The 27553-nt window shown below is 42.0% G+C and overlaps 2 protein-coding genes across 2 annotated transcripts in view; one reads left to right on the forward strand and one right to left on the reverse strand.

The window, feature by feature from the left end:
• The first annotated feature begins 1604 nt into the window (after positions 1–1604).
• On the forward strand, positions 1605–4762 carry SAYSD1 (SAYSVFN motif domain containing 1). The gene is made up of 3 exons (XM_030944731.1): positions 1605–1633; positions 2298–2631; positions 2710–4762. Exons 1-3 carry the CDS (start codon positions 1605–1607, stop codon positions 2998–3000), a joined length of 654 nt encoding a protein of 217 aa, XP_030800591.1. The 3' UTR covers positions 3001–4762.
• A 2726-nt stretch (positions 4763–7488) lies between these two features.
• Positions 7489–27553, reverse strand: part of GLP1R (glucagon like peptide 1 receptor) — an 81042-nt gene continuing 60977 nt past the window's right edge. The window contains exons 9-14 of the mRNA XM_030945811.1: positions 21312–21372; positions 17092–17161; positions 16308–16396; positions 13706–13844; positions 12819–12860; positions 7489–7820 (exon numbers count right to left, since the gene is read on the reverse strand). Of these exons, the coding sequence (XP_030801671.1) occupies positions 7653–7820; positions 12819–12860; positions 13706–13844; positions 16308–16396; positions 17092–17161; positions 21312–21372 (569 nt within the window). The 3' untranslated portion in view covers positions 7489–7652. The remainder of the gene's footprint in view (positions 7821–12818; positions 12861–13705; positions 13845–16307; positions 16397–17091; positions 17162–21311; positions 21373–27553) is intronic.

The following is a 27553-nucleotide window of genomic DNA, read 5'->3' on the forward strand; positions in this document are numbered from 1 at the left end:
AGTTCCTTAAGCTGATGATACTTGGCTGAGAACAGAAAGCAATGATTCTTCTCTGTCATAAATATTAAAAGATAACAAAAAGCTGATTGCTGGGATAGAGGAAAAGGTTTCAAAATCGCTGAAGTGGAAATTTATAAAGAAAAAAGGTTCTCTTCTTGGCAGAGAGAAATATGCATGTGAACTGCTTTATATTATGATTTAGTATGAAACAAGTTAAAAAACAATTAAGTTTTTAAAGTGATCTTAATGCCGCCTCCTAGAAGTTGATGGGCAGTTCCAGAACCTCCTTCATAAAGAATGCAGCTTTAGAGATCTATCAATAGCACCCAACATTTTTGATTCATCATAGGCTGTGGCACAAGCGAAGAAATACTCGACTCGTAGTCTCACGCCTACAAACCCACTATATTCAATCTGTTTTTCTCATAAATAGGGGAAGGCATGAAGTGATTCAAGTCCCACAGAAGTGTTCTTCAGCCTTTCAATGTCCCCTCTGCCCTCCTAACCACAGGCTGAGGATCCAAAGATTAACCTTGGTGAACTGCCAAGATCTTCTGTAGGCACTGGAGTAGGGAACAAATTGTTCATATGGTTTGTTAAACAAACAAACGAAATGTCTATACAATTAAGCTGTTTGTTTCAAACAGGATATATTGAAGTAATTAAAATAAGGACATAAATTTGTTTAGGTATTTATCCACAGTGTAACACACATTTAGAGATGAAGTTACTGGAGTGCTCTTGTGCTTCAAAGGCATAATTCATGGCACTCTTCTATGTTTCCTAACGACACATGGCAATATAGGCAGCCCTATAAAATAGCCATAAAATATCTACTTGGATGCATAATAGCAAATACATACCAAACCCAGTAAATCTTGAGTAAAATCTAACAACATAGGAATCACTGGGTGCAGCTTGCAAAGGTGATATTTTATATATTATTCACATAAAACTATTACTTTGACTAATGAGGTCTATAGAACAAGGAGCTGTTTCCATGAACAAGGGGCAGAAAAACAAAATAAAATAAAATAAAATAAAATAAAATAAAATAAAATAAAATAAAATAAAATAAAATAAAATAAAATAATATCCTGTGCAGGCTATCTTAAAACACTTTTGACTGTTATTTCAAAATCAAATTTCCACAAATAAAGAGAAAAATTTTATTCATTGCGGCACTCTCTGCAAAGTCGGAAGGTTAAAAGAACGTCATTTTGTAACCAAGCATAAAATAGGCATTTGAAAAATTATTTAGCTGAGAAAAAACACATTTTTTTCCACATTAAGATAACTTAAGAACACCCAAATTGATTTTTATTAGACTTCTCATATTCACTTCCGAGCTGACACATGCATGAGACATTCAGCCCCAAAGGTCACTTCTGAGAAGGCTATAAGTAACTGGAAACAGCACTGCAGGATGAAATGATGGCTCATTGCTGACTATTACTGCTGGAGAGTGATAGATATTTTACTCCTGAGGCTAAGAGACAGATTCTGTAAATAAATTTTTATTTCCTGGCAGTGTTGATAGCTGGAACATGATGTGATAGAGCTGGTTTTCCCAATGTTATTATTTGACTCAAAGAGACTGCGCGATGGATGCTGGCAAGGCCCGTGGGCCTGTGTTGGAGGGAACCCACCACAGGCTTTTCTCCAGGGCCAGCAGAGAGGGGCACAGGGCGACCCCAGGCTGCTGGCACCACATGGTGAGGGGCAAAGCCCGGTGCGGCGCTCTCCTCTTCCTGCTCGCTGCCCTGCCCCAGCTGCTCAGTGCTCTGCTAAAACCTCTGCTCCAAAGCCCAACGCAAAGGGCTGTGGACACCAGGTCAGCCTGGCTGTGAGCGCCTCGTTCCTCCTCCCCAGGCTTTGGTCACTCCATGCTTTATTCTCTCCATCCCCTCTTCTTTTTAGTGCCAGCATTAGTCACTGAGGTTGTTCAGCCCAGAGAAAGGGTGGCTGCCGGAGGTTGTAGCCAAGATCAGCCTCTTCTCCCAGGCAACCAGCGACCGGGCAGGAGGGCACAGCCTCAGGCTGCGCCAGAGGAGGTTTAGGTTGGGTGGGAGGAGGAATTTCTTCACAAAGGCTCTGATTAGACGCTGGAATGGCCTGCCCAGGGAGGTGGTGAGATCACCATCTCTAGAGGTGTTCAAGAAATGGCTGGACGTGGCATTTAATGTCATCATCTATTTGATTTGGTGTTTGGACAAGGGTGGACTGTAATTCAGATGCCTTTTCCAACATAATAATTGCGTGAAAGCAAAACACGAGAGGTCTCTGGTGAATTACAGCTTTTCTCCAGAGAGAATCGCCGGCTCTGCTGCCCATCCCGGCCGACGAGGAGGGGCTGGCCAGCTGCCAGAGGCTCCCCACGGCAGGACCGACCCCAGCCCCTTTCGCAGCTCCCCGTTCCCCGGCCCCGCCTCTCCCGGGCCGTCACGGGCCTGGCGCAGGCGCGGCTCGGCCATGGCTGCCAGCGTGGAGCGGCGCCTCGCCGAGTTTCGCGCCGCCCGCGGCAGCGCTGCCGCCACTCCGCGCCCAGCCGAGCCGCCGGGAAAGGCCACGGCTCCGGAGGCCGCCGAGGGACCGCAGGCAGCCGCGGAGGGCCCGGGTGGCGGCGCTCAGGTGAGCGCCGAGGCGGGCGGGGCGGGGGGTGCGGCGGCCGGCCGGTGCCTGACGCCACTCTCCCCGCCGCCTCCACAGGTCCGGCCCGGCGGGGCGGCGGCTCCGGTGTGGGCGCGCCCGCTGCTGCTGAAGGTGCTGCTGTGGGCCGTGCTGCTGGCGCTGTTCGCGGAGCTGGAGCTCGGGCTGCCCTACTTCGTTCTTTCCCTGCTCTACTGGATGTACGCCGCCACCCGCGGCCCCGCCGAGCGGCGACCCGGCGAGCTCAGCGCCTACTCCGTCTTCAACCCCGGCTGTGCCGCCATCGCCGGGACGCTGACGGCCGAGCAGCTGGAGCGGGAGCTGCACTACCGGCCCGCCGCGGGCAGCTAGCGCCGGGCCCGGCCGGGACTGTGCCGGGCTGGGCCGGAACAGCCGCCGCGCCGGGCCGGCCCCGCTGCCGCCGGGGGCTCGGGGGAATGAAAGGGGGTTTGTTCCTATGCAGAAAAGTACCTGAACCTTACTGCTGGCCCCGTGTCCCGCGGCGCCGGCCGGTCCCGAATAAAGCCGTAGCAAAGCCTGCGCTCTGGTCTCGTTTCCTGGGGCCGGGCAGCTGTTTCGGTGCCCCGAGAGGCACGGCCATGTCACAGCTGCGGCTGCCAGCGTGTCACCTGCAGGGCTTCAGCTCCCGAGAGCTTTGCCACAGGTGACAGACACAAAGGCTGGCGTTTGACGACACCTGCAGTAGAAGGGCCTGATGCTGCTCTCCGCTGCACCGGCTGGAAATCTCATGCTGAAGAAACGACGAGAAGCAATAGCCATATACCTAAAATAGACTGCTGCTTGGGTTTGCAGTGGTGTCTTTCACCTGACACAAACATCAGATTATAATTCCCTTTTTGCTTCATATTACAGTTTTCATAATTGTAAGCTGAAAAATACTTATTTCTGGCAGCTGTATTTTTATGATCCACTGATGTTTTTAATATGAAGATCTTTGCATTGAGCCAGATCTGCTCAGCGAAGTGGTAGTCCCCTCTGCTAAAAGCATGGAAAAAACACATGGGTGTGGCATTTGACAACATGTTTTAGTGTTCTAAAACATGCTCTATGGTGGTGATGCTACACAGACAGTTGGACTTGATGATCTTTAAGGTCTTTACCAACCATAACAATTTTATGATTCATTAACTCATCATTTTGAAGAGCAGCTGCTAGAACTTGTGTCTCTTAGGACAGAGTTAAGAAGGAAAGTCACCAATTGGTCTTTCAAGTCCTGTTCCACTATGTCTTTTCTAATTTAACAGTTAAACACATTGTTAAGGTTTGACTCAACACAAGTTTGATCATTGGTTGTAGAAACAAAATAAAGTGGTGTTTTGAATTTAGCTAGACTAATAAGAGAGTAATAGGTTAAAGCACATGTAATATGTTAACACTGATAAGCATCTCTCAGTAGCTCTCCACAGCACTCTCACAGTTTTTATCTTGGGCTGTTGTATAAATTCCAAGTCCTGCTATTTGAAGGCAAAAAAATTGTCATTTGCACATATTCTGTCATCCTCTAGTAACCCCCCACCCTGAGAGTTTTCATTATTCTTACTGATTCCTTTTGACTCTATAACATGCTGCATTTTGTATTTGATTAACATAGGCTCAGCAGGGTCAAACACCTCCAGGTAGTGGACACACAGTTGCACATATAAAGCACTGTTTCCCTGAAAGAACCACAGAATCTTTCCATTCTTAAAAAGTATTCTGGTAACAGGGTAAGAAGTAGTTAGATGATACTCAAAACACCTGTAAGCAATGGAATTTTGTGAGTTGAAACTTTATTCACAGCAATAAAAATAAACATCAGCATAGTGTTTATGGGGAGTTGATAATCTGAGATCTTGTACAGTTCAGTTCTGTGGGTATTTTTTAAAACAAGGAAATACATGCAAATAAATATTAAATATAAGGTAAGATCAATGAAATTATAAAAATTCATAGCAGCAATGCTGGAAATAAAGTTTTCACTTGCTATACACTCTAGCTGCATTATGTCCAGGTGGATTTATAGACTCTTGTATTTAATGCTTCATGAAACAAGTTACCACAATAAGTGAGCATGAAGTCAAAAGGCACAAGAAATAAAAACTGACACAGTTCATCTCTTCCAGTGCTTTGTGTTGGTTTGCTTATTTCATGCTACTCAAATAAATGTACATTACACATTGTGAAATGGAGATGGCATGAAAAACAAAGGCTTGTGAAAGGTCTTGCTGAAGTAGGTAAAGTATGATGGAGAAATTGGCACTGAGGCCTTGCTCAGTCTTTAAATACACAAATACTGTAATTCTGCTTGGTGTTAATTACTTCCACTGAGTTGCTTTGAGAGGGGATTTTAAAAGGTTTGAACTAATGAGAGCTTAATTGGGGGGGGGGGAATTTCCTCTGCAGCCTTCTGCTTGGCTAAGACCTCACTTTGTTACCTTACTTTTCTCTTGTGTTCTAACAAAGCAGAAGTCACCAAGATAACTGGTGTTTTCCTGTGGGCCCAAAGCCCTCAGTTCACAAATGAGTAGGAGGGACAAGAACGGCTTACTAACTCAAAAGCACATCAAGCTGTTGAATCTTGCTTGTGACAGCAACTAAGTACAGGTTTGTTACCACACATGGAAATGCTCTCTATTCCTATGTCTGTCCTCTTTCATTTGTTACACACACTTCTTTGTCCAGCACTGCAGTGAGTTAGAACACTTCTGTAACTTCCTGTTGTCACAGCAAAACTATCATCTTGCCAACAGCTGTGCAAGCAGCAGGAACTTTTTTTCCCAGGTTTGCACACAACTAAGCAGGACCAGCATCCACTCTTGAACATTAATGAGTGAAATTATTCCCACTAGTGTGCATTAAGCCACAGCTGTAAATTGCATCTGTCACCCTGCTGCCTTTTCACCTGCCAGTGACAATCTTTAGTACTTTTTTCCTATTCTTAGCACTTCAGGATAGACATTAGATAGAAACATCAAGCATACTCTGTACATACAGGAAGCTAACTAATTAACTTGCAGGACAGCAGTTAACACCTGCATGTAGTAGACAAGTATCGTACTGATGGTCACACAACACAGAAGCTAGTTATTAAATATACAGAAGAACCTGAAGTGCTTCATTCCAAAGTCAGCTTTGCAACCGATGTTAAGAGAGGGAAGGCCTGGAAGCAGCCTGCAGAGAAGCCAGCATGCTGGAGACACATAAGCCAGCCTGAGAACTGTGGTGGATTTCTGCAAACATGTCTTTCTCCCTGGAGCTCAATTACTAGCATTAGAGCAGAAGGTGGTAACACATCCTCTTTAATTCAATTCTAACCTCATGATTGCAAAACTAATCCATGCTGTTGGCAATTAGGATTCTAATACAATGATTAAATAATCTCATGCAAAGCAATCTAGCTTCAGGCAGGAAATATGCTGAGTTACATCCCAGAATATTCAGTCCACTTTCTTGGTAATAGGGGCTGTGAATGCAAGTGCAAAGAGACTTGAAAGTAGGGAGGGTTATTTCTGCTGAGTCGTTGTAACTGCTTTGCCATGGAAATTACTTATTTATTACAAGAAATCTGTGAGCAGGGAGATTCTCAGAGCTCGTCTTTGGCACTTCGCCTCTTTGTTGTAAAGGGAGCCCAAGTAAGAGTAAAGCTGCGCAAAGCTTGTTATTAAGTGATGCAACCTATCACATCGGGCTTGTAAGGGTACTTCTGCTTGTCCCCAGCAACTCTTGCCAACGTCAGGGAGGGAACACACTACATAGTGCAGATGCAGTCACTGCACAAGCCCTTGTTGTTTTAAACAGACAGAAAAACAGCTCATGGAGTTCAGGATTTTTTGTTTGGAGCTGTTGGTTTTGTTTGGAGGGGTTTTTTTGGAATGCCGCTGATGGGAAGCTGGCAGGCGCTGCAGGATGGCAGCCCACCCCGGGAAGGGGGCCGGAGCTGTCCTTGGTCCTGAACCCGCGCCCTGCGCCAGGGCCACCCCCCACTCCGCGCAAGGGTAGTTTGTGTCACAGGAGAGAAGGACCAAGGCCAGAGAGGAAACAAAAGTGAGCACACACTGCCTACTACCGAATCTTTGCAATGAGGAGAGGTCTGCTGAGACCAGCAGTGGCCGCAAGCTGACTTCCTTCTGTGTGTCTGCACCCACAAGGAGCAGAGTAAAGCTCAGACAAGGAAAGGTTCTCTTGAAACACAAGCCATCACCCCATCCCTGTGAATACCTGTGTGCCCACCAGGTGGGCAGCCTAGCACTGACAATGCACACAGGGCACATTTCCATCCACATCAACAGAAATAATGTGCACCTAATTCCTAGCAGAGGAGGTACCTCACAGATACTGTATTTTTGTTTTGTTTGGGTTTTTATACTTTTTGAAGCAAAGCTTGAAGATAGCATTCAGAAGCGTTCACTACATTACCTGCTGTATATTGACAGACCTTCAGGATGCTGTTCTTCACCTACCCAGAAAACAGATTTGCATATTTTCAACTTTAAATTTGGGAAACCCCTGCTACAAAACTGATTCTTCCCTGAAACACAAGTTGTGTCCCGCTAAATTATTTTTTTCTAAAAATGGCAATGGCACCTTACCCTATCCCCAGAAAAGTCTAAATGTATTTTCTGGCAATAATCATATTCTATATCCTTGTAATTTAATCAGTCGATCACTCAGCTCACCCACTCAACAGTAATAAGCCATTGACCCTGTGGTTTCAGACTGGATCAATGCAATGCTTAAGTTTTGCACCCCCAGAGGCCTTGTGTGCAAATAGGAAAAAACTCTTAACTTACTTTAGACATGACCAATTTTTCCTCTGATGTGTTCATTACATTAGCAGATTGCTTTCCCTAGAAACCTTTGTCCAACAGCCTGCAGGCGATGAGCAGCACATGCTTAAGTTTCTTGCTGGAGATGGCAAACTTAAGCCACTTGCTTGGGTATTTAAGGGTTTTCAGGTAGATTATACAGTTCATTGTTCTCTGTCTGATTCATCTGCAGAAATCTCAGCTGAATGTGGCCTGACAAGTGGCAGCATAGACACTGCTGCCTACTGTGCCCCCACTGCTGATGCTGTTGGCTGGACACTTCAGAGGTTTCATACTGCTGTCTCTCTGGACATACAAGTGTTCCAACTTCCAGCGCTCCCAGCTTTTCCGAAACTCCATCTGAACCTAACAGAAGCAAAGAAAGAAGGAAACAAAAGGAATGAATGTAGAACTAATCAGCTCTTTAAATGACTCCATCAGAAAACAGCAAGGATACCACACTACTGAGAAAAGCTGGGTGTGCTTTAAACCTGCAATATTATTGCTTCCAATTATCCAATTATCTCATTAATCCATTGCAGGCCATTCCACATTTAAAATAATGATGACTTTCATTTTTACTTGTAGAAAAAAAGCTCTTCTATGCACCAGAAAATCTTACCTTCATTATTTTGCTTTAAATGTATTCACCTGCAATACTGATTGGACTCTATGCCCTACCAGTACTAACAATTAAACTGACTTTGCTTATCAGCCCTGAAACAGCTGAAAAGACTGACTTTCTGCTCAATATTGCACAGGTATTCTTAAGAGTTCTAACTTCTGGTTTGATTTAAACATTATTATGTCCTGGATTATTTTTGTTCTTTGAATATTTATGTGGGCTCTTTTTATTTCATACAAAAACCGTATGCCTATTTAGAATTGAAAACAACAATTAAGCAAGTTAGAGACTGAACTTGTTCCCCTTTTAAATAGCAATTACAGTATCTCATTCCAGACACTAGCTTTTCTTGAAGCTATGAAGTATGCTCATCTAGTCACAGGTTCTGGGTCAAACTGTGTAACCTCTGCACAGGTTTGGAAGTTTATCCAGGACTGTGTAACTGCTAAACAAGAACAGAATTAGATCTTCCTGTTCCACAGGCAAAGTTCTTGCCACTTGACTGAAGAACCTCCATTAGCTTTTAACACATAAGGCAGAGGACATAAAATTTCACACTTGTTACTCTAGATAAAGGCAGGAGTGCAACCACAGAAATAAGTTCATTATGGTGTGTACTTCAGCCCAGAAATAAGTTCACTGTAGGTGGGTCACTTAAGGGAGCCTTCTCTGGAAAGATGCTTTTTCTTTTATTTTAGGATCTCATACTGAGTACCAAGAGACTAAGTAGGTTGATGGCAGTTTCAGCACAGGTTTGTCATCATGCCCAGGCTGTTGAAACCTTCATATTCTGAGGGAAACCTCCTAGGGAACCAGCTGCTGTATGTCTGCTTTCTTTGCTTGCAAAAGACTGAATTTGAGAGGTAGTCCTAAAAAAAGAGCAAAGCCTTACAAAACTAATTGTCTTCCCCTGGTGGGTGCCTCTATTGGTGCTTGTCAGCTTTGGTCTACAGCTCTTGTATTGAATGTCCTGGTGGAACCAGCTGCATCTCTGTGTTTCTGACAATCCATTAGAACCCAGAATCTAACCTCCACTATCACAACCAAATGGGTCAGAAGGAAAGATGCTGAGACAGATGCTTGTATTCTACCATGGCAAGGGGGGGTTTCTTGTGTCAAAAGGTACACAAAGACACAAAGAAAGACAGCGTGTCTGGGATAGCTTGGCATAGAACAATGAGGGAGAATGGTCAGACAAAGTCAGAAATGCAGAAACCACAGTGTCTGCAGGAAAAGAATTGAGCATATTACCATTCCAGTACTTGGCATCTTTTGTAGGCAGGGAAGCATAAGGCAGCACTGGGAAAAAGCTGTTGTAGGCATTTACTGGCAAATCCTGAATATCCTGAATGAAAGCATGACTGTAGTGACTGGCTGAGTAAGTCAATGAGCAATAGAAATAGGTACCTTTAGGTCAGTCAAAGGGAGGAAATGAGTCTTTACTCCAGCTGCACATGACAGGCTTGAGCTATGATACAAACAGCCTGCAAAACTGAGATAAAGTGAATGGCAGACCTGAACAAAAGACTGTAGGAATGGGACTATCTTAGGAACAGATATGACTGGCATAATATCAGTTATCAGGATTTTGCTCTCCAGGGGGTAGGAAGAGGGTAGGGAGCAGGTCTGCTGCCTGTGCGGAATTAAGTTTTTGTCTAAATGGCTTTGAATGTATAAGCAAGGGAATTAATTAAGACTGATTTTGCAGAGGCAGTTCCTGAGCAAAGAAGCAGATCTACAGATCTTTCAGCAAAATGCTTATCCTACTAACTTTCCTGCGTTGATAAGATTCCCCAGAAATAAGCCATACAGGAAAATGATATCAAGAACAAAGCTCCCATGATGTGCTGACTTTGGCTGGGGTAGAGTTAATTTTCTTCACAGCAGCTAATATGGGGCTGTGTTTTGTATTTGTGCTGGCAATTATAGAGATGCTTTTGTTATTGCTGAGCTTGCACAGTGCCAAGGCCTTTTCAGCTTCTCATCCCACCCCGACAACAGGCACGCTGGAGGTGTGCAAGAATTTGGGAGGACACCTGCTTGCCAGTGGAAGTAGTAAATTAATTCCACATTTTGCTTTGCTTTACCTATTAAATTGTCTTTATCTTGACCTAGGAGTTTTTTCACTTTTATTCCTTCAGTTATCTTCCCCATCCCACCAAACTGGAGTGAGTGGCTGCACAGTGTGTAGTTGCTAGAGGTTAAATCACGATACGTGAGACAGGGGAAGACAAATTTTTATGTAGGGTATTTTAAAAGAAAAAGGAAAGAGGGGGGACAACCTGAAAAAGATGGTCATGGAGGTTAAAGCTGGAGAAGATCTCTCACAGAGAGCTCTTGATTGAGCTTTATGCAGCTAATGGAGATGGAATTTGACAGTGTAGCAATGAATCTGGAATCTAATTATAAAAAATCCCTAAATTTTGGCAAAAAATATCTCAGCAAGTGATAGTCAAAGGAAAGCAATCTAAAATGGGACGGAACTAAGCTGATGGAAGAGTTTAATTAATAGTCTGTATAGAGAATGAAAAGAAATTAAAAGCAAAAGGGAGGATTGGCCAGTATTTAAAGAACTCAGAAGTCCTGGCACCAGGACAGATTCTTTAAAGTAGAAGAGACTGAATCGTACTTCCACTGTGACAAGAAGGCAAAAAGGAGAAACAAGGCTACAGAGAATGAAATCTGAACCATCTTCAACTAAGTGGTGGAAAAAGGCAACACCTCTGTGGTTTAAAGTATTTCTTATAGAAAGCAGCACTAACAGCAGAAAAATTGGTCATATTAAGCCTAGCTCATTTTGCAAAGAACATTGGTGGTAACAGGCAATCTCTGAAGCCAACAGACCCTACTGTTGGCTTCAGAGCAAGTTCAGAGAAAATCCAGAATCTTTCAGGCAAAATAAGACTGAAATATGAGCAAATTCTATAAATTTTTTTCAGAAGTAGATATTAGAAAAGGACATTAATATCACTTCTATCTTCATTTCTACTATTGATCTGTGCATCAAGACTTGCAAGGAACTTTCATTCTGTATGGTTAAAGAAAAAGGAGTCAATGAGTCACAGACAAAAATAAAATGTAGACCACATTGCAAACAAGGATAGTCTTTGGACACATACAGTGTGTCAGAAAACAGTTTCTCATTCCGCTGAGGAAAAGAATTCTCATCTAGTTTAGAACAGACTTAACCAAACTCTTTGTAAAGATTTTTTTATGGACATTGATGACCAGGCTTCACAAAATCCTACTCCCACTCTTTGAACAAGAGTTGGAACAAGCAAAATAATTCATCCTAGATTGTCAGTGAAGCTGAACTCATCATGTTTAGGCTTTATGAACTACATTACAAAGGCAAGAGAATTATAGTAACAAGAGATTTGGAGCATTTCTTAGAAACATAGGTAAGCTATTACACAGTGAACTCCCTCAAATGAAACAAGAGTGCCTGTTTGAGAGCTTGTAATAAAGTTTGGATTATGATGTAACTTTGCTGTTATTTCATGTGAAGGAAGTTATTGAGCATTACACATGAGAGGCCTGGCTGCAGCTGCACAAGGGATGTGTGAGCAAACACCAAGGTGAATCAAAAGAAATACATGATCCATCAGCAGACGGTGCTGCATCTCAGGATTGAAGTGCACCTGTAAAGCCATACAAGGAATTTGAAACAAATATTCTCTAATTCCTGACATGCAGTAGATGACATTCATTCCCAACAGTGAAGCCTGCTGCTACTCACCTCTGATTTTGGTAAGCAGTACAATTAATAGATTCACTTCAATAAAATCTTACCCACAACCTACAAAAGCAAGCATACTCCTGAAAGGCTTAATTCAGGATGCCTGTTGCTTTTCTGTTGACTCCAGCCTGGCTATACTGATAGAAACAGCACATTTTTCTAATGATTCCTTGATGAGGCCTGTCTCTCAATAAGTGATCTTCAATTACCATGTCAGAGTTAAAAGCAGATTTATTGTGAGTGTAAAACATATTGATGTGCATTTAATTTAATAATGTAGTGACTAAATGAGTAGTGTTTGCTTCCCTTACAAACCTGGCTGCTGAATGAATGAATAATAATCACTTAGAAGGTAACATGAGAGATTCCTGCAATACTGAAACAGAACAATATCCTTTCCCACTAGAGGGCCGGGATTCAGCAGAAACCACAGAAGAAGGTACTTGCAATCAATTAACTCAAAGCTAAAGGTGCACTTCTTCTGGATCTGTGAGTTTACCACTCTGTGAGGTTCAGTTTTAATGCGTTCAGGCAGCTGAGCCATAGGGAAACCAAATGAAACCAAACTGTACAGAGGATTCTCCAACTTCACCAGCAAGCTGAGCTGAGTTCATAGAATAAAATGGGCTCCACTCCCACATTCACAAAAACAAGCAAATAAAAAGCAAGTAAAAGCAAAACAAGCGAATAAAATAAGACAGATTAAGAAGAGTAGCTGTAATTCTTAATTAAAGAATCCACCAGTGCAAACTACACAACTGTAAAAAAGACTTTATGTGAGATTCCACGTCTACAAATTAGGACCGTAAATTATACTGCCTGAATTCCTTCCAAACACATTTGTCTGATGAGTTATCCCACAGAGCTGTGCAGGGAAGGTTCTGTGGAAAAAAAAAAGCCCTGAACAAGGACAATTTAGCAGTTCAAGACCATTTTCAATTTCCTTTTCCTATAGTGTATGCTGATAAGGCAAATTGGAACAAAATAGTATCTCTCTTACCTCATTATTGATGAAACAGTAAAGAATTGCAACCATCAGCCCCTGAAATCAACAAAAATCAGAATAGTGAGCAGAGCAGTTTCCTCACTTTGCCAAACTCAGTTGCAACGAGCTAGAGGCTCCACACTGACATGTCTCTGATAAGACTGAAAGGTGAAGAATCCTTGATCCCTGTCAACTCTGATGGCAGAGCAGAAGTTTGACCAAACTATGTCTCAAAGCACATGATCTTAAGAAAAAGGAGTTGTTGTTTTCCTCAATCTGTTATTTTTGGCTAGTGATTTCCTTCCCCTTCTTCCTTACAAAGCAAAGGTTTCCAGTCTTAAACACTTCATAAGTGAGTAATTCAGTGGCCTTAAATATAGCTCTGTGCTTGATAAACAGGGAATGAGCAAGTGTGCAGGGAAACAGAATAATGATTTCCTTACACAAGGATACTCATTTGAAATGGCTTTACCTAAGGGAACAGTTAAATAAGAATCACAATAAGTCTATGCCCTCTTCACACGCAGTGACAGCTGGAGACAGCTACCTTTCCCAGCACAGATTTTCCAAGGAGCATGTGAAACACTGGAGAAAGCACCAAATGTACTTTCAGCAAGACCACTGTACAATTACAGGAAATCACTGACAATTTTGTTATTGCCCTGAGGTGAACCATAGGAAATAAATATTAATACGTGGACAGGAATACCAGCTTACTGTAGTAAAATTGGCTGTTAAAAATTACTCCTTACACTTTCCCTTCCACTGTCATAATCCCATAACATCCAGTGCTAAACTGAGAAATATAAGGAACTTAAGCATGCAATGAATGAAAGAGAAAGCAGGTCCTCAAACAGCAGTTTAAGAAGATCTTATGCCCATGGGCACACTGTGAGTGCTACCTGGAAGGAAGCAAAGGAGAGTTCAGTAAAAAGCTTCACGAAGCGCAGCATCCCTCTGGCATGCTCATCAGTAATGAAGGCAAAGATGACCTCATGGGTCCCCAGCAGTGGGATCAGAGTCAGTGTAGACTTGGCCAACCTAAGATCACAAAGAAATTAAAGATCTGTCAGTGCCACTGAATAGACCATTGTTGATCCAAATGATTTTAAGTAACTGCACCACTTTGTCATGCAGGATAAAAACCTCCTCAAAATAACCTTATTAAGTTCCAACAAGTTTTAACCTTCCCTACCACTTCACTGCAGACCATTTATTGGTGACAGCAAAGCTCTGTATCCAGCTACTGGCTGTATTTCACCTGGAAAATCTTCCATGTGCTTTCTTGTACCTGTGATATCTTTCCTCTGTATTCTTTTCTCCACCTGTAATTGGGAAAGACAACCAAAACCTACCTTCTTGATGACATGAAAGACATAATCTATCAATAACTGGAATCTTTTAAAAATACCTTGGCAAAGGGAGGAGTACTTGGTATTCCTTCCCACCTCTGTGGGTGTGTTAAATCTTCTAAACATTGTAACTATCTGTAACTGCAGAACACTTTGTCAAAGCAATCAAACTGTCTTAAAATGAGTGATGGCAAGTTCAAAGACAGAGCTAGCAAAGGATGAAAGACAAACCAATCTGAAAGAAATGATTCTTCACTTGTGAGAGAGTTCAAGATACACAACCACAGGGAAAAATTCACAAGAATGATCCTTAACTCTCTTTTGATGGACATACATGCCAGCCACCCAACAGGGTAGTGAAAGATGCCTGGGGATCATGTGGGAGCTTCCTGGGCCACAAAACCCAAAAACCCAGCAACATCTCACAACAACCTGTCTTGAGAAGAGTCAGTAGATGCAAAATCACTCAATCAGCAGGGCTGTCAGACCTATGTAGCTCTTGTGTGCCTGAGGGCTATTGGCTGCTATTCCAAATCATGTAACCATTCAGGTTGAAAAGCACCTTTGGAAGTCTCTAGCCCAACTCCAGTTCACAGCAGGTTACTCAAGGCTGTGTCCAGCCAAGTTTTGAGTATCTCCAAGGTCCTCCAAAGCCCCTCTGGGCCACTCTTTCAGCATCAGACCACTCTGACTGTGAATTTATTTTCACCTGACATGCAAGGGGAATTTCTCTTTCTATAACTTGTGACCTTTGCCCTTGTCCTTTCACTGTGACCCTCTGAAAATACTCCATTTTCTGTACAAGTGGGCTTGGAATCAAAGCCTCCAGCTCAGACAAATCTTCATCTTTGATTTGAACTCTCAAGACACATTAGGATTTCCAAAATTTCATGTGAGGTAAAGAAGGTAGGTAACATACAAGGCAACTTTACACTGGTTAGAAATCACCAAAATATATGCTGTGTCTTGTTTAGAAGACTGCACCATTGAAATACCCAATGTAAAATAGCTAAGTCCAGCGACAGCAGCAGTCCAGCTACCACAGCACGTAGCTCCACACTTCAATAACTAACTTGTTATTCTTACATTATTTTTCAGACTGCAATACAAATATCAAGATGGACAAATGAAGGATGCAACCATGAATCTTAGCAAGGGGATTAAGTAACAGGGTGAATACAGACAGGGACAGACTGACTACAAACCAAAAATTGAATGTATCTGTGATAGCCCTGATATTTCTCTTGAAACACCTCATGCATTCAAGATTGAAAGTTTTCCCAATAACAACTGGCAAGAAGAACAAGAAGCAAAACTCAAAATGATCCCATCTTGTCTTACTTGAAGTGAAAGCTTTTATTTCTATCACCTCATATTTTTATGTTTAAATTAGAATACGAGAGAATATTTCAGTTGGGAGGAACCTATGACAACCACCTGTTCAGAACTTAAAGCAAGTTCTTAAGGGCACTGTCCAAATGCCTCTTAAGCACTGACAGGCTTGGGGCATTGACCACCTCTCTAGGAAACCTGTTCCAGGGTTTGACCATCCTCTCAGTAAAGAAATGTTTTCTGATGTCCAGTCTGAACCTTCCTCAGTGCAGCTGTGAACCATTCCCACATGTCCTATCACTGGATACCCTGGAGAAGAGCTCAGCACCTCCCTCTCTACTTTGACTCCTCAGAGGGTTGTAGAAGGGAACGAGGTCATCCCTCAGAGCCCTTTGCTCCAAACTAGGCAAGTCAGAAGTCCTCAGCCACTCCTCACAGGACATTCCTTCCAGCCCTTACACCAGCTTTGCTGCCCTCCTCTGGGTGATTTCAAGGACTCTAACATTCAGTACTTGCATGTGCTGCAGGTATTTTAAAAATAACTGCTTACTTAATATTCATTCAGTCTAATGGAAGACTGTAGAGCAACAGTCATCTAGCCTTCTGTTTATAGCACAGGTGAAATTCCTGCCCTGGTTTCCCTGAGAATTTTCTGTGGACTGACTGTCCAAGCAGTTACACCAATGCATGACACCATTCCTGTGCATTACTCAAGGGCTGTGGTCTTTAACCACCTTTGTCAACCCACTCCTTCCCCATATGTCCTTGTCTGCTTCTATTCTGATGAGCACGAAAAGCATCAGACCACCTTAAGACATACCTGCATTTTATGTCAGTTTTGCACATCAAATTAGCCTGCAGTTTGGAGATGATGATGCATATAACTCTGATGAAGATGAGAAAATTCACCTGGAGTAATGGAAGAAGAATTTGTATCACCATCAATAAACCCACGTGCATAAGTACTCAAAAATGCTGGTTTGTGTATGCATGTGTAGCTCTCTGTGCATCCTGCTAGGAAGCAGCTGCAGAATTTGCCACAGAACTCGACTCCTTGCCAAGGAATTGTGGTCTAAATGTGAATGCACAAGCCATCCTTGAAAACACAGGTATTTCATTACATAAAGCAGGGGACCCCAGTTACTCTGTGGGTAGTAAAAGTGTGAGTTGGCCTATTCACCTTGTCTGGAGTTCTGAGCCTGACACAGTATTGTGCCTGCAGAACATTTCTACACAATGCCAAACATTTTGCAGCTCTTTTGTAGCCCAGTATTTGAAACAGTATCTTTGGTCTCCCTGAACTACCTTCCACACCTCCTGCTTGCAGGGGAGTTAATGGGACTGCTGCAGCATGCTGCTCTCTTATCGTGTCCTGCCACTACAACATGACAGCTTGTGGCCAAATTAAATAAACAAAATGCTAGTCTGGAATTTCAGTGACAGAAACCAACTTGGCTTCATAAAAACACATTTCTGAATGAAAATGTCAATAGCCTCAATGGTTATTAGCCTTTGGAGATGCACAATGGCCACATGTGCATCTTCGTACCGTATTGTGCTGTTCTCAGGGAAATGTGCCATCTCACAGCACATCTCAGACTCACCCCGATGGCGATGAGAATAGGCAGTCTGATGATCAGCCAGTAATTCATGTTATAGTTTCTGGTCCAGCAACTAGTAGGAGGACAAAAAAAAGGAGATTAAAGAAAAGTTTCAGTACATTACTAAAAATCTTTCTTTTCATTCTGTTCCAGCAATGCAGATGGAAAACAATATTAAGCACTAGATACCAGGAAAGCACATCATGCTGACATGGAAACAGATGCAGCTGCTTCTGAGAAACACTGAATGCTCTGTACTTTTGCAGCTATCATAATCCAGCTGGATACTACTCACCAGCCTTTCTTGCCCACTAATGGCTAGCTCTCCTCCACAATTTGCTATGAATTATCATCCATTAATTGTGAAGATTTACTCCATTAAAACCAAGGTCAAATTTGTCATTTGGCTGAAAGAAGAAGCGGGGAGAAGCTGTTTGAGTCTGGTCTTTCCACTGTCATTCTTAGCTTCCTCATCCTGCACTATTTTTTATTATTCTTCAGTCTCCAATGTCAGATCATCTTATTTAATTGCTTGTTAGTTTTTATCCCATTACTTACCATCATTACTGTCATAACAATATTGAGATCAGTCATCTCTTTTATCTGTCCTTATTTTTGAAAAGGAGTTACTAATTTCAACCATGGGAAAGCAATTGCAGCTGCAAACTCCAGCTCTTTCAGGGCATATGCACAAGGTTTCAGGCCCACTAGGAGTTTTAAAAATGATAAACAAGTAAAATCAAAAATGGGAGCTAACTTTTGCTGGCCTGAGCCCTCTGCCAAGTAAGTAGCCTGCTGCAGCAATATAATACTTCATTTACTGCATGAGTCTCATTTAAGCTTTCAAAATTCCTGTCTCCTTGAGCAATACGGGAGAAAATGACAAGAAAAGTCACGGCAGCCACAGTTTGGGATCACTGGTCTGAAGTGAACCTTAAACTGACGGTTTGTACATTTAGTTCCTTTCCTCTGGCCACAGCCAGCCACCACCACTGCTTGGTGGGCCATGTCTGTGTAGGATGGCCCAGGTGTTAGGCAGTGCTCACATGCCACTTGGCTTGTTGCTGTAGTGACAGCATTCTTAATATTTCTGTGAAATTACTTTGTTAGCCTTCTGCTCAGCATTGCCCAGAAGCAACAGACACCAGTAAAGCCAGCAGTTTACTGAGCTACACAGGCTGGGAAACAAACCAGGAAACAGCACTACATAAAACATAGGTTTCTTCCCAAAAAAAGTTCCTCTTCAGCTCCAAATTGGTTCTGCCAAAACATACATATACACAATTTTCCCTAAGGCTTCTTAACAGACCTGTGAAAGTTCATCTTGGGTGATGCTGGTGGAGCTGAAACCCTCCCCAGCCTTGTAGTGGGACAGTCTAAGAGAAAAGAGCAAACCATGCAGCACTGGGAGGGATCCATGCTACAAGCACACACCCACATGTGCTCACTTACTAGAGAGGAAAGTGCAGCAGCTTGGCTGTGGCAAGTCCACATTCCCTTGCAGGGACTGCAAGTCCAAGAAGGGCCTGGGATATTATTTTTCCTTCAATTTCAGTTTAATGTGTACAAAAAGTGTATTATTGCTACCAGCAGCTCTACAGCCTCCAATTCAATTGCATTTTAGGTATTGGACAAAAAAGGTGTGCAGTCAGTGTACCTGAGCCAGAATCTCAGTTACAGAACTTCTTAATTGGTACATATGAGTGGGAGCCAGCTTCATGGAGCCTTTGAAATTAATTTTATTTGAACACTTCAAGACTGATGGGATAATAGGCATAGCTGGAAGTTGAGTTCTAATTTTCTCACTAGTTGCAGTAGATGTAGAGGTAATTAAAAAAAATTCTTTATAATAACAGAGGCTGAGAAACAATTCTTTACATTAACTCTGCTATGTTTCTGTGTTAATTTGCTTCCTGTGGCACACATCAATTTTAGCTACCTTTAAATTTATACAAAACGTGCAATAAAAAAACCATTACAGGTCAATTAAGGTGCCATGGCTATTGAAGCATCCAGAAAATAAAACTGGTAGATCTCTACATGATTTCTTGCCCATCTGTGCTTTGTGTGATTGCCACACTGATAAATACACCAATATCTATTGTGCTTGGGATCTACTCCTACAGTTTGCTCAGCACCTCTCAGAAGATGCTTGGCAACTAATAGCCTCAGACCTATGAATGGAGAATCTGTCCAATGAAAAAATGCTACTGGGATGTTTCTGCCTTTGCTTACCAATCCAGTATTCTCCTTCTAGAAGTGAAAACGCTGTGTTTTTACCTTGAATTACTACAGGTGAATGGAAAAAAAAAAAAAAGAAAATATTGAAGCCTGACTGTTTTGCTCCCATACTTAATTGTAGAGAGAAGCAAAAATGTGTAAGTATCAGTTTTTTAGGCACAGTCTAACAACTAAGAACAACAGCTTGCCTTTATTGTATTTTTAATCTAGACAAAATAATTTTTTAATAGCTTACTTTTTAAAACACTAATTGTGTTCTAAAGGAGTTTATACTTGCACATGTAAGGAAAGAAGAAGCCAGTGTGCAACCAACCAAGTCTTGCAGGCTTCAGTCCTTTACTCAAATGGCTACATTCACAGGACTGCCTCAGATTCCTAGCCCTGACCACATTTATTTCCTGTTATTCTTCATAGCCAGGGAAGTAGTTAAATCACAAATGAAATTTACAGCTCGCTGCACGGTGACAGAGCTATGGCAAACAGCATGAAAGATATCCCCGGCTAATCCAGCAAATGCCTGCCTAAGGCACAGAAATCTTGCCTTTCAGAGCAGCTGCTGCACGTAGTTATTTATTGCTGTATTTTACAAATATTTAGACAAGATTTAGAAAATTCAATAATGTGCAAAATTGCCCCTTTTAAGGTCTGCTGAAGGCAGTGAGTGACAGTTTTCCTTAATAGAAAATATAAATCAGCTCTGAGCACCACATAATGTGGGAGGCTCAGCATGAGCACTTTGAATACATTTGCTACATCAATGGGAAGATATGCCCATGGAACATCGCCTGTTCAGAGGCTGCATAGTCTCTACACCTATTCTGATAATTTCAACAAAACTTGCAGTACATCAGGGCAGCCACAATCTTGCTACAGAATATCATCACGTCAACACTGAAAAGGAAAGTCAAAAAATCCTAGCATTGCTTAAGCCAGAAAAGGCAAATTTGACTAAACTGGTGCAGTACTATGAGGAACACACACAAAAAAAGCTGGTTCTTAATAATCAGAAACACCAGAAAACAGTTTGGGGGTGGCTCTGACTAAACCAAATTTTTACATTTCAGCAGCTCTCCAACAATAATTGTGTCTGAAAATTAAAAAAAAAAAAAGGAAAAAAGAAAAGGATCCTCTACAAAAGTGTTGGCTGAGTAGTGTGGAAACTAAGTAAGAGGAAAACCCATTAAATTAAAAAAATTAAAATAAAAATGAAAGAGCATAAATTTATTTCTTTTCACAAAGGAAACCACCCAAATATTTGTAGGGAGCCACTATCTCTAAAAAGAAGCCACTTCCCTTGCTTAAAAAAAACAAACCAACAAACAAACAAAATATCCAACAAGCTACAGTGCTATTTGTAAAACAGCTATTTTTTAAGCATATACAAAGGTAATTTTTTCCAGAACAGCCATCATGATAAAAATGCACAAAAAGTATTTTGTGTTTTACAGCAGTCTTGTGTGTGACACAATTGACTTTAGCAAGACTAACGTAAGCAGACAGAGAACATGCCTTTATTTTAGGAAAACCTAAATAATGGGAGCTTAAACAAGAAAAGGCAATCACTTCTCTGCTGCTAGGCATAGGCTAATCACTACAAATTGCAGGCAGAATCCTGTGGGAGGTTGCTGTCTTCTTCTGAAACAACTGTAAAGGCTACTGCCAAAGGCACAGTATCAGGAGTGGTCTTGGTTAGGTAGGATGACTGCTATTGTTGATACTATAAGTACAGAAAAACAAAACATACCTTTTCTTGACCTGAAAAAGAATAGATTTATTCAGACATGCAGAAAATTCTGATCAGAAAAAAACATATTCTCCTTTCTGAAATGTTACGCAAGACCTTCGGACAAAACAGAAGCAATTATGTGAGTTTTCAGCACGCTGCCAAAGCAAACCATGCTGAACAGAAAGCAAACAGTGACCTGCTGGTGCACACATACAGCACAAATGAGATAGCTATAAAAATCAGAAACTAAACCAACCCCTCATCTTCATAAAGGTACTTGACAGTTCCCCAGAGGATAACAAACAGCATTGGCACACCTGAAAAGAGAGGAGACAAGGCTGACATTGACATTGAGACTGGGAAAAAAGTGAGTCTCTCTGCCTCCCCCCATAATGATGAGCAACATAATTAACTGGTGTCAGGGTTGCAGCTCCCATCCAATACAGATTGCCATGAACAGTGAGCTCCCACCTAGCTCTCAACAGGCATGAAAAATGAACAACATAAGTGCCCCGTAACAGGCATTCACCACTTCTTCTGTGGATATCTTCACAGACAGGCCAAGGGAATTAAATTTTTGGAAGCTCTACTAGCCTCTGCACTCATGCTTGAGAAGGGTGCGGTGTGCTCTGACCAAAACCTTTGCATCTAAATTTCTGCTTGTGGGTCACTGTATTCAAGCAGGACCAAGTTCAGGCTGTGTACTGGTGTCGAGGCTGGAGCCACCCAGCCCCACATGCCCCCCATGGCACAGGGAGGGTGGGCACCTCCAGACAGCGTCCTCCCCCACAGAGAAGTGCCAGTTCTGGCTGTGGTACTGGTGTGGACTCGAGTGGCTACAGCAAAGACAGCAGAGGAAGCTGGCAGTGAGGAGAGGCTTGGCCCTGCCCTCACCTGACAGCTCATCTGGGCTGGAAAGGGCAGAGACAAGCCAGGTAGGCTGCACTCATGGCCTGCTTTACAGTATCCAAGGCTCTCTAATGAACTTCTTTCATTTATGAAGAGCCTAAGTCATTAAAAATAATTTTAAAGTGCACCTACCAACCAATACTCAGTACAGAGAATGATAAAAATGCACACAAGGAGGGAAAGCAGGTTGTGACTCAAAAGGCAGGATGAGAAATTTCTGCTTAAGGATAGATCAAGATGGTCTAATTCCTCCTTGGACAGCGTCTGATGCTGCATGTGCATTGTATAGAAAGAGCAACATTTAGCATACTTTGTTACTTTCTTCTTAAGAACCGGTAAAGTCAGGGATGGTAAGAAGATCAGGCTACAGCAGTAAATTCTTCACAGGACAAATCCACAGTTTGTGGCAGCAGAAGTCATAGGGAAATTGGTCATCTCCCACAGTCTGAATACCTCAAGCAGTATCTTCATTGGGTATTTTCAGTAAAAAAGCTTCACTTTTGTTGTACTGTAGAATTTCTCTGCTATCAGAACAGCTAAACACTACAGACACAGAATGATAATATTCTCCTTAATCAGTTACTTAAAAAGAAAAGAGGGAGAACAAAGAACAGCATGGAAAAAATACCAATAATTAGAATAACAGCAAAGATAATGAACTGAATAGAGATTATTTGGGCAAATAGCTATCATGTTCCATGGATTTACTTGATATTGAGAATACACAGTATTTTGGGAGCAAAGTTACCAAAAACTGTATGCTGCCTTGATAGTCATATAGAGAGATTAAGAACAGGCTCACTGCACATGACTTCAAAATTGAATGAGACTTTGATTCACCGACATGAATTATAGTTTGAATTATTTTTTTCTTGACTTTGCTGACCATTAAGACATCTTAATATGAAACTTACAGGATAAGACACAAACACTGAGAGCACAAAGGCTGTATGTCAGAGGATATATCATTTGATAGATCAAGATATAACAATAATGATTTGTGGGTATCTCAGTCTTCTAGATACATCAGAAACCTCTCCATGTTTAATCAAATAACTTGACATTTCAATTGAGAACCTATTATTAATACTATATTTCAAAAGAGTCTAACTAGAGTGAGGCTGATATAACAGAATTGCATCAGCTATGCAAATATTATACAAATTAATAGGCAGCAAGTATAAAGCAACTTGTTCAACATTCTCTGCCCACTCTCACTTGTGATTCACACCACTGGTGTCTCAATATTGCAGCACCATCAGCCACATTATTTTCCATGCTGGCAATGCACATTTTAGTCTGAGACACCAAGACTTAACAGCACACACATGAATTTGCACTGATGTTCAAACCTCACTGCATGGATACTACCTGACATCTACCAAATTCACAAAGCCTTGTCCTGAGAAACTGACTGCTCTAGAACGTGTCTGGGACATGGTCTCAGCAGATGGGAACACATGCACTTTTCCAAAGCCCTAGCGAAGATCTAAAGAGGAGACTGCCCCAAGAACATTCACTGTAGGAGACATTCCATCACAGCAAAAGAGCAAATCTGAAGCATCTCTGCAATAGCTGCAGTTTGCAAGGACCACTGAGACTCTCCAAAGACTAATAACAGTCTTGATATTTAGTCAGCCTGCATTAACTGGCAAAAAACCATATATTATTCTGTTACAGTCAAGAGAACTCTGTCTGGTTTGAGCAGGCAGTAGAAGTAAACTGAATACAACTCACTGAATAAACACCACAGGTGAGTACCTTTCATTAACAGCATCAGTGGTGTATTCCAGTCCTGGGCTTCCAACATAACACTTGATGCATTTGAGTTTCAGTCTCACACTTCTTTCTCCTGCTGCTGCTACTCAAAGCATATCAGATACCCAAGAAAAAAGCTGCACTCATTTACAGTAGGCATTTACTTGAGGTGTTGGCTGAACTCCTTCTGGTTTTGCTTTTTTGTCATACAGAAAGCTCTGAGATGGATCTTTTCTGAGATTAACTGACCAGAGAAAAGTCTCTGAATTCTGGAAATGGCAATGTCTACTTTTTCTTCTGTACTGCATGCATCACTGCTGAAGATGCCAGAAACTGCAACAGCCTGATCACGATAAACTGTGACCTTAATTCTTGCAGGTTGATAGCTGACCCAAAATCTTTGAACGCTACACGGCTATTATGAAATCCGTCAAGTGTACTAGAAAATAAGCCTGCTGACAGCTCAGCTAATAAAGTTCAACTTCAAATGACTGGGCATCTGAATTATAGGCTGCAATAATAACATATATTATAGATGATGAGAAAGTAATGCAACTGCCAAATCATCATCTTAACATCCCACTGCATAAATAAGCAGCACAACCTACTTAATTTCACTCTAGCTTGTATATTCTACACCTGGCCAGGTGCCTGCATAGTAAGAAAAACAAAAAACTTGGAAAAACAGTAATTTTTCAGAATGGCAAAAGGATGAGAATGGCAAAAGGTAAGAGAACAAAATGTCGAGAAAACCTGTACCAGTTGGCATTTTCAGAATGCTCCACTATCCCTAATGAGAGGGGCAAGAAATTCCTGCAGCTGCTAATGGAAAGGATGCTAATGGAAGTTACCATGTCCTGATAGCAGCATGCAAAAATCAGTCTCTTCATTTAACAGGTCTGAGATATTTTGGTAACAAAACAGAAAAGCTCAGGTTTGTTCTGGAACCCAGAACATTACCAAGAGAGGTGTCACCAGGTGGTGCTATTCCATGCCATCATCCTTCCCTTACCTCCACGTGCAAGCAAGTTTCAATTCTTACAGACGCACCGCATTTGTAGCTTTGTATTGTACCTCACTTTACATAGAGGAAATTTCAGGAAAGACATAGGAGCAAGGAGGCTCCCCTCATCTTCACGTGCTGATTCGAGATTCTTCCTGAAGTAGATTTGTCTCTGAAGGACCAGAGCACTGCCTTCCTGCTGAAACCCTTAAAGAAGGACATATTCTGAATACAGCATTTTAGGGCTGTTTTCAGTATTTTAGCTGTAACCTGACATCCCTTGTTTACACGTGTGATAAGTTCAACCTCTGAGAAAATCAGGCATATAAACCAGAAGGACACTACTGCGGTCAGAACAAGTCCATTCTTCTTTCTCTCAGAAAGCATCCAAGATGCTCTGACTTGATCAACTGATTGGTGAAGGAATTAAAGAATGATGTCATGAGGAAGTGAAAGAAATGATAAACAAATATGACTACATGTAAAAAGAGTAAAAGCACTGATGATGTGAGAAGATTTTTTTTTTCTTCCTAAAAAAGGAAAAGCATGAAAAAGTTTAATTTAGAAAACAGAGTGAAGAGGATTAAGAGGAATTCCTGAAATGCATTTCTTACCAAGATCAGCCTGGACACAAAATATATTTTACATCCTTGTCTGAAGCAGAGTTTTCATTTGAAAATAGAAAAGAAGTGGTCAGTGCTATGAATGCATCCTGTTGCTACAGTGAGTTCATACTGGGCTTCTGAAGGAAGGTTTCTTACTGGCTCTGTTCCAGTCATATATTCCTTGCAATCAGGATGTAGATTTTGATGCCCCAGGCAGGATTCCTGCTTTTAATAGCTTCATCCCCTCAAAGTGTTCTTCCTTAGAGCAAGTTTGGATTGCCAAGGCTTGGAAGGAAGCAGATTATTTTTTATGGTGATTTTCCTGCTGCAAGTGCAACGGGGTGTAAAATTACCACAGAAGCTCAGAGAATATCTAGCTGTTTAGTAACATTTTCTTCTTAGCCTTTAGTGCTGAAAATGGTCTCCTGTCTGGTCGTCACTCAGAGTCACAGTGGGATGTTTCTGTTGTTTCCCCATTCTTCCCTCCTCTCTAAGATGTGAACAGGTCCCTTTGCCACTAAAATCTGCTGATACAGCAGCTATATAGTATAAACTGCTCTTCTCCAGAGACTACTCAGTACAGTACTGATAGCTGAAAGTCAGTGTCAGGCTCAGCAACTCCTGCCTTGGGCTCAGACATGATGAACACTGGGTTGGTGTCCTAGACACCGATTCAGACCTGTCTGCACATACTGAGAAACAAACAAAACAAAAGAGTAATGATCTTGATCTCTGTAGTTAGGCTGGATTTTTTTTCACCTCTTTCTTATAAATGTTTTTTCTTCTCTCTAGAAAGTGAGATCCATGGGCAAGGATTTCTCAAGGAAGTACCAGGTACCAGCAGTGCATAGCAACAGATTTTCTTTTCTGCAAGTGCAAATGACTGTGTGAAACAACAGCTGTTGTAGCTGCTGTTGTGCTGACCCCCAGAGGGAAGGAAACCTCTCACCTACCTGCTCTTCCATCTGCCTATTAAAATTTTGGGGTTTTGATGCTGCAAAGTGTTTCTGCCTTCTTTTTCTCCACCAGCATTGAAAATGGAATATACAATCATTTTTGCAGTAAGGTATGTGGAACTTAAGGCTGACATAAATATACGGAATTCTGCTTTGACAAAGAAATAGAAGACATAAGCAAGACATATTCCACATTAAATGAAATAGGAAAAATGTAACATTGCCATCTCAAAGCCTAGTATGACATGAAATCTCAGCAGTGAAGTGGCCATTAGGAATATAGTTGCCTCAAAAGTAGTAGGGAAAGTTTATAGAATCCTATCAATATACATGATGTTAGCATAAATGACTCCCAATTTATCAAACTACATTAGTTTTCATAGGTCTATCAGGATTTTATGACTTTTCTAGGTTTTTCAAAGTACAATAATGCAAGACAGACTTTTCCCTTTATAAATACTTCAACAGCAAAGGACAATTAGTCATTTGAACTGATAATAAATGGACTACTGTTTAATAACTGACTTTAGAACTGGCGTGATGTTATCATATAACAAAAAATTGGAATATCTTGGAACAACTGGTCTACTGTGGGTTGAATCTGACAGAGAAGGGAAAGAAAATCTTTAGTCATAGGCTTGCCAAGCCTGGGAAGAGGGCTTTCAACTGAAGTTACTGGGGAACGGGATCCTTAATCCAACCCCCTCCTACCAGCAGGATGCCAGTGGCAGTACCTGCAGGGCTATGATCTCACTGGCATCACAGAGACAAGGTGGGATGGCTCCTCACTGGAGTGCTGGAACAGAATGCCACAGGCTCTTCAGGAAGGCCAGGCAGGAGAGAGCAGGAGGGGGGGGTCACCCCATCAATGGCAGCTGGAGCGCATGTAGTTCCACGTGGGGATGGGTGAGGAGCTGACTAGGAGCTTATGAATCAGGTTCAAGGGAGGACAGGGACAAGTGACATTACAGGGGAGTCTGCTGTAAGCTGCCTGACCAGGAAGCCCTTCTGTAAACAGGAGCAGCCTCACAGTCACAAACCCTGGTCCTCCTGGGGGCTTCAACCACTCCCATATCTGCTGGAGGGACAGCAGAGCAGAGCATAAGCAATCCAGGAGTTTCCTGGATCACACTGATAGATTCTTTCTCCAAGTGACAGAGGAGCCAATGAGGAGAGGTGCTGTGCTGGACATTGCTCTCACCAACAAGGAGGAGCTAATGGAGAACATGAAGCCCAAGGGCAGCCGTGGCTGCAGTGCCCATGAAAT

Source organism: Camarhynchus parvulus, chromosome 3 (assembly GCF_901933205.1).
Source record: "Camarhynchus parvulus chromosome 3, STF_HiC, whole genome shotgun sequence".
In the NCBI taxonomy this organism is placed as follows: Eukaryota; Metazoa; Chordata; class Aves; order Passeriformes; family Thraupidae; genus Camarhynchus; species Camarhynchus parvulus.

What these genes read in the sequence shown, in the direction of transcription:
- SAYSD1 (XM_030944731.1), top strand. Translation starts at nt 1,605, where the DNA reads ATGGATGCTGGCAAGGCCCGTGGGCCTGT. An exon ending in GGCAAGGCCCGTGGGCCTGT is followed by an intron (nt 1,634 to 2,297) that starts GTTGGAGGGAAC and finishes GGTGAATTACAG; the next exon opens with CTTTTCTCCAGAGAGAATCG. An exon ending in GCCCGGGTGGCGGCGCTCAG is followed by an intron (nt 2,632 to 2,709) that starts GTGAGCGCCGAG and finishes CCGCCTCCACAG; the next exon opens with GTCCGGCCCGGCGGGGCGGC.